The following is a 7,199-nucleotide window of genomic DNA, read 5'->3' on the forward strand; positions in this document are numbered from 1 at the left end:
AAAATGTTTAAGAATTACCAACACATCAGATTTGAGTTTTAATAAGAAAACCCAAACAGTTCTTGAAAAATCATCAACAACAGTGAAAAAGAACTTATTTCCATCAAATGTTGGAGTGTCATAAGGCCCCCACACATCTAAATGCAGCAAATAAAAAATCTTAGTAGATCTAGTACTACTGCTGGAGAAAGGAAGTCGAGTATGTCTAGCTAGTGGACATATCTCACAAGTACTTAAAACTGACTTTCAATTGTCAACAGAGTAGCCTAACAAGTCCTTTATGGATCCTACTGATGCATGGGCTAATTTTCTGTGCCAAAGCATGATATCCTATTTGTCAGCATGAGCAGCAAAGCCTTTAACATTGCCAGTTTCAGAAACTCTATGTTTTGATGAACTTGTTTGAACCAAGAAATAGAGAACATCCTTATCCTTACCAATCCCCTTCAGTTTCCCACTGGAAAGATCCTGGAATACACAAAATCCAGGATAAAATGATACAAAACAATTGAGCTCCTTGGTAACTTTGGGTACAGACAAAAGATTATATTTAAACTCTGGTACATATAGAACATCATGCAATTCTCCTGTATCTGTGAAATTACAATTATCCGTATGAGTCACAAAAGTCACACCTCCACTAGGTAAATGTACCTTCTTATTTTGGTCAGGCCTAACAGTTCGCACATCATGTAGCACATCTAAGGTAGAAACCATATGGTTGGTTGCACCACTGTCAATTATCCAGGGCAAATCTGTAAGTTTAGTGACATTAGTGTGAGCCATACCTGCCATATTAGCTATCACATTAGCAGTGGAAATATCTCCATCTAGCATATGTTGAATGTGATCATGTTGATTATCAGTTAGAGGAGGTTCTCTGCGTACATCTCTTGGTAGATCTCTCACACCTGAATGCATTGGAGAGGAATTGTCAGAACATTATAAGCATTATCGGCAGTGTTACCTATCCCCTTCTTTTTGAATTTCAAATCTGATGGATAACCATGAAGTCGAAAACAATTGTCCTCTACATGTCCTTGATTTTTGCAATAATCACATTTCAACTCCCAATTCTTCATGCCTTTATAATACTGATTCGAGTTAGATTGGGAAGATTGTGAAGTAGTTCCCTTACTATAACGAGGAGGCCCTCCCCTTCCTTCCATGAGAGTAGCTAGATCTGTACCTTCACCATTCATAGATAAAGATGTAATTGATCTTTGGCTCTCCCTCTCAACAAGCATAACATAAGCTTTGTTAATAGTGGGTGTAGGTTCAACCATCAGTATCTGACTACGCGATTGATCATAGGTGTCATTCAAACCCATTAAAAACTGCATCAATTTTTGTCTCTCCATATACATAGACGGATCCTTAGAGTTTGGACAATTACAGGGTGGAGGTGTAATGCTAGCAAATTCATCCCATAGATTTCGCAGCTTAGAGAAATAAGTAGGTACACTATCAGTACCTTGTATAGTAGTGGCTATGGTTTTATGCAATTGATAGATCCTTGAAGCATTCACTTTGTCAAAACGCTCTCGAAGATCCTCCCAAACAGCTCGTGCACTCGTTGCATAGACAATACCTATATGCAAATACTGAGTTACAGAGCTCATAATCCAGCCTTGATCAATCGCATTACATCGATCCCATTGATGCCCTAATTCAGTCCCGAAATCCTCTTTTTTCCAGTTGTCATCAACAATACTCAACTTGTTCTTCCCAAGCAATTGGATTCACATGGCCCTGCTCCAAATGGAGTAATTATTGGATCATGTTAGTTGTATCGGAATAATAGATATACCAGATGAATGTAGAAATAGTGGGTGACTGTGATCAAACTTGAGGTTCGCCATTGTTGCCAATCAGCGAAGCAGTGAATTACACAAATCAGCTTCAGTAGAACTCGAAAACGTGATTGTTTGGCTCTGATACCATGTTGAATTACAACTAATCTACACTATGAGATCTCACCTTCAATGGTGAATCACAGATGCATTTAGAGAGAAAGAGAAGAAGGAGGGTTATTCATTATTGTGGAAAGCTTAAAATGAAATTACAATGTAACAATGACTTTTATACACTGTTTATTTCCTAACCGACTAACAACTGTACTAACAACTTTTCTAATTCCTCAACTGCCTTTAACTCACTTTATACACAGCATTAAGTAATACACAGTATCAAGTAATTCTTATCTCATTATTCTTATAAACATTATTCATCTCATATTGATTGCGACGAAAATTAGAATTTCACAAAATAGATTTCAAACTATTTTATCCTAATAACTTTTGAACACATATTTCAAAATCAAATTAAAATAAAATATAACTTTTGAACACATACTTGAAATAAACTAAACTTATACTTATCAAATATACCTATTTAAACTGTGTCTGAAATTTTAATACATGGGATTGCTTTAAAATCAAATAACATTTTACTTTATCTATCTTCTATACTATCTTAAAAGCATGAACTCCATAATTTGAATGTTAAATTACTATAATATTTCTACCTAAACATTCAATTGGTATATCTTCTATATTTAATATTTTTATTTATTTATTCATTTTATATTATATTATTTTAAGACCAGACACTTTTTTCACATTAAAAGAAAGTAACTTTTTTCACTATCTTCAATCTCTTTGAATCCGTCGGTGAGGCGCAAAAATGATTGAAGATAGTGAAACTAAAATAAATAAATTGAACTCTCACAAAAATGTAAAAATTCATATAATCAACCAATTGAGCTACTAAAATTCATTCGGTATTATTTATTACAAAATTCACAATTTAATTTTAATTATTTAAATTTTAGTCATTAATTTATTTTTTGAGATTTTCAATTTTAACCACCCAATTCTTAATTGCCTTGTAACTATTCTTAATACACTCTATTTTAATTATCTAAAATAAATAATAATTCCGAAAAATATTTAAATAATATGAGACGGAGGGACCACAAGTTTGTATAGAACCTTTTCTCAATTAATAAATGCTAACATAATGTACATTCTCACTAGTCACTACGATAAATAATTTAACTAATGAAATAATTTATATTTTGTGTAAATGAAACGCAACATGATAAAATTAACCAACAATCATTTATTCGAGTTTTCAAAACAAACGATATCACTTTCTTTTTTTCCGCTCTTTTTTCATATTGTCCTCCATTTCTTCACCCCATTGCTTTAGTAGCATTAAAGGGTTTATTTAATAGGTGATTAGAATTATGCATGTCTTCAATTTGGTATTTGACGTTAATAGTAAATTAGTTTGAAGACAATAAAAAATACACAAATCTTATCTTATCTTGTAATATATAACTATTTTTAAAAGTAACGCGAGTTAAAAGAAAATAGAGTGTAAACAAATTTCAATATAAGAATAATATTTTTAATAGATATTCAATTCAACACGTTAAATAAATGTGGATATAAAATAGAAAATAAAAATATTGATCAACTAATAATATGACTTTTTATTCCCTTGCACTTTTCCACTTTCAATTAGGGGTGCACATTGGTCGGTTCGGTTCGGTTCGGTTTTAGGTGTTATTGGTTCGATTTATCGGTTTTTGGTTTGTAAATACATCAAACCGATAACCAAACCAATAACATATTTCTTATCGGTTTTTGGTTAATCGGTTTATGGTACTTAACGGTTTGGGTAAATTTTAATTTTTAAAAATTTTGGACAAAAAATTCCAGATGTCATTTAGTTATTGGCCTCTTTTTTTCTACTTAAAATCATTGTTTGAGAATTATTTTTGATATATATGTCACGTGTCTTTATTTAATTTGTCACATTGACATATCATCAGCAAGTGTATTACACACACCTTACATATTTGAGTGATTGTAAAAAAAAGTGTCAAAATGACATAGCGGGGCATGATATGAAGTATCTAAAATGAACAAAGTCTAGTTAAGATGTCTAAGTAAAAATTTATGTCAATTTTAAGGGGGTTCAGCCTTAATCATATGACATTTTAAGATATTAAGTGCATAAAATGCATGAAGATAAGTTTATTAGTTCAACAATGGAACAAGTGAGACTGAATAGGAGGCTTACTAGCTTCAACAAACAAATTAAGTGGGCAAAATAAAGCATTGTGGACACAAAATGCACAACTACAAGTTGGAACATAACTGCATACTACGTCCTCCTAGAGTAGAGTGGAATGGGGACAAGTCGTAGAGGACGTGATTTGGCTAGAGTAAGCCCAAATTTCTCTTCCAAATCTTTTGGTGCAATGTTTTCTTCAAGAGTCCAATCAAATGAATTCAACAATGAACCCAACATTGCCGGAATTGCCCTAATTGCCAAAGGTAATCCAACGCACATTCTCCGCCCAACACCAAAAGGAATGAGCTCAAAATTATTATCATGAAAATCCAAATTGATCGAATCCCAAAACCTTTCTGGTTTAAATGCTAAAGGATCCTCCCAAATATCAGGGTCTCGACCAATTGCCCATACATTCACTAACACTTGTGAACCCTTTGGGACAAAGTAGCCGCACAATTCAACATCTTGGTCTGCTTTGCGAGTTAAAAGGGAAGAAGGGGGGTGTATTCGTAAGGTCTCTTTCATAATGCATTGCAAATAAGGAAGACGTCCCACATCCTTTTCTTCTATCGTCTTATTTTCACCAACAACTTGTGCGAGTTCAGCTTTAGCTCTTTTCATTGTTTCTGGGTTCTTCATCAGCTCTAGCATTGCCCATTCTAACACAGCCGAACTTGAATCACTTCCTGAAACAAAAATATCCTGCACTACATATACATATTTAGTACATAACTTGGTACACAAAACAATAAATTGATACACAAAACATCACACAATTACCTCAAGGGATGGGGTGTGAGGTAGACGGTCTATTCTGATGCAATCATGCAATAGTTATTTTGAGGCCAATTGCTTTAGGCCTCAAAAATAAGTAATTGATGTTTGTGTGGTTAAAATAAACATTTTAAAGTTAAACTGTTACTTAATATAGAAATGTTCATTTTTTAGACTGACAAAAAAGAGGAAAATGAATCATATAAACGGGACACCAGAGGAGTAAACACTAGGAAAAAAACAATGTAAATAAATTATTATTTACCAGACACAGGTGTTGGATCTGATTTCTGTCCATTAATATTGCATTGACATCTCCTTTTTTTTCTTCTTCTTCACTTATATTTAACAAAACATCAAGAAAATCATTGGTGCTCCGTACAGTAGTACTAATGTTTCTTTGCTCCAACCTTTGGTCAATAAAACCCCTGAAAATCCGTAATAATTTTTCATAAGTTGTAAAACTGTTTCTATTTATCCGTTGTGGATCTATCCCTTTAAGAAGAGGAAAATAATCCACCATGTTGAGTTTTCCAATAAGATAAGTGATGTAACGTATGACATGCTTGAATTTTTTGACTGGATCAGCATAAATGTCTACTAAATCCTCTGAGAAAATTGTATTTGACCAAATATTTACCAACGTATCCGAAGCAACTTGACCAATGTCTACAGGGGTACCGTATTGGCTACACTGACGGCAATAAGCAATCAACTCTTCAATCTTCCGGGCCCGCAAATGCTGGCCCGCGTCAAGCCTGTTAGGGCTAAAGATGCTTGAATGCAGTAGCTTCCGGACGTATTTCCGGCGGCTACTGCTGGCTGGAAGAAAAATGACAGAGAATTGATTGTGGTCATGGGCGTGGAGTGCATCCTTGTCGATTTTGCTGGATAAGGCTAAATCTTGGGTTTTGAAGGCTTCTTTAGCCACAAGTGATGAAGATATAACTATTGTGGTTTTTTGGCCCAATTTTAGGGTCATTATTGGGCCATACTTGTGAGCCAGCCTCCAAAAGGATGTGTGGGGTTGATCACCACCAAGTATTAAGTTATGGAGATTTCCAATAAATGGTAGGGAGAATGGTCCTGGTGGAAGTAGTATTTTCTTCTTGTTATTATAACACCGGATGCCATGGATCAAAGTCCAACCAAGTATTACTACTACTACTCCACAACCTAAAAGGCCGTAGTAATCCATGATGATTGATAAAAAGATCAAATAAACTACTCCATATATATAAACATATAAAGTGTCTTTTGGACATGATAGAGACTTGACTTATTTAGTAGATGTGACATGTATAATAATGTGGCTTTTTCTCTTGTTTCCACCTGGGGTCGTACCCAAGCCCCTTGAGCCTTAGACTTCTTAATTAATGATAAAAGAGTACTTATCACTCCACCACAATCTTGTTGGTGTATAATTTGACTACATACAAAACTTAAGTAAAATATAGAAACGTGGGGATCTTAAATGTATAATCATAACATTTGTATAGGCTATAATTTTTCATTTTTTTAAAACTTATCATCATTATCATGAACGATCGTAACAATTATTTACAACAAAAAATATAGGTCCAAGTAACACAAAGTCTCATTTCTCCATTCATTCGATTACCAAATCATTTTATAGCATCAATCAAGCTATTGGATATGTTAGGGGAATCCAATGCAATATCTTAACCAAATTTAAAGAAAGATTTATTTGAAATTTCCTCACACAAACTGTCCCAGAAAGATATGTTTGGCCATGATTTCTTTTGTAAACTTTAGATTAAAAAAAGTACATGTTTGTACTTTATATTTACTATATTTCATATATATGTTTATCCTAAATTATCTGAAGAATGTGATGAAATTAAGAGTATTCTTTGACATGAAATCATCATGGTAATTGAGAATTATTTATTGTATTTTGATATTGGAAATCTATGACCCTATGACATGGTTGAAAGGATTATGCGTATGATTAGCTTGTAGAATCAATGATTGATCAAGAATTAATTTTGCACCTATAATTTTAGGATTTTAACATTTTTTAGTGATAATAACCAAAGTATCAAACCAATCAACTATATATTTCAGATCCACTTTTTCATAATAGTGCATCCATTATCTCGAAATCCTGGATATGCCTTTTCTTCATTCTTGATATATATTTTCCCAACATATATACCATTATTGAGTTGGTTTAGAACACCAGAAAACGAATTCTCTTACGGGAATCAAAAGAAGTTTTGCCATATGCATAAGTGCACACTTGGTGGATCTTTTAAATTTTATACTAGGTCGTGTTGCTGTAAAAAGGAGGCCACGAACACACTAAGGAGCCG

The 7,199-nt window shown here is 33.4% G+C and overlaps 1 protein-coding gene across 1 annotated transcript; it reads right to left on the minus strand.

The window, feature by feature from the left end:
- Positions 1-4,023: 4,023 nt before the first annotated feature.
- On the minus strand, positions 4,024-6,078 carry LOC102601135 (geraniol 8-hydroxylase-like). Its single transcript, XM_006346593.2, has 2 exons — positions 5,129-6,078; positions 4,024-4,791 (listed from the first exon to the last, which is right to left on the minus strand). Exons 1-2 carry the CDS (start codon positions 6,059-6,061, stop codon positions 4,177-4,179), a joined length of 1,548 nt encoding a protein of 515 aa, XP_006346655.1. The 5' UTR covers positions 6,062-6,078; the 3' UTR covers positions 4,024-4,176.
- Positions 6,079-7,199: the final 1,121 nt, after the last annotated feature.

Source organism: Solanum tuberosum, unplaced genomic scaffold (assembly GCF_000226075.1).
Source record: "Solanum tuberosum cultivar DM 1-3 516 R44 unplaced genomic scaffold, SolTub_3.0 scf00078, whole genome shotgun sequence".
Classification (NCBI taxonomy): Eukaryota; Viridiplantae; Streptophyta; class Magnoliopsida; order Solanales; family Solanaceae; genus Solanum; species Solanum tuberosum.

Coding starts and splice junctions, on each gene's coding strand:
- LOC102601135 (XM_006346593.2), bottom strand. CDS start 6,061: ATGGATTACTACGGCCTTTTAGGTTGTGGAGTAGTAGTAGTAATACTT. Junction 4,792..5,128: donor AGATCCAACACCTGTGTCTG/GTAAATAATAAT, acceptor TATGTAGTGCAG/GATATTTTTGTTTCAGGAAG.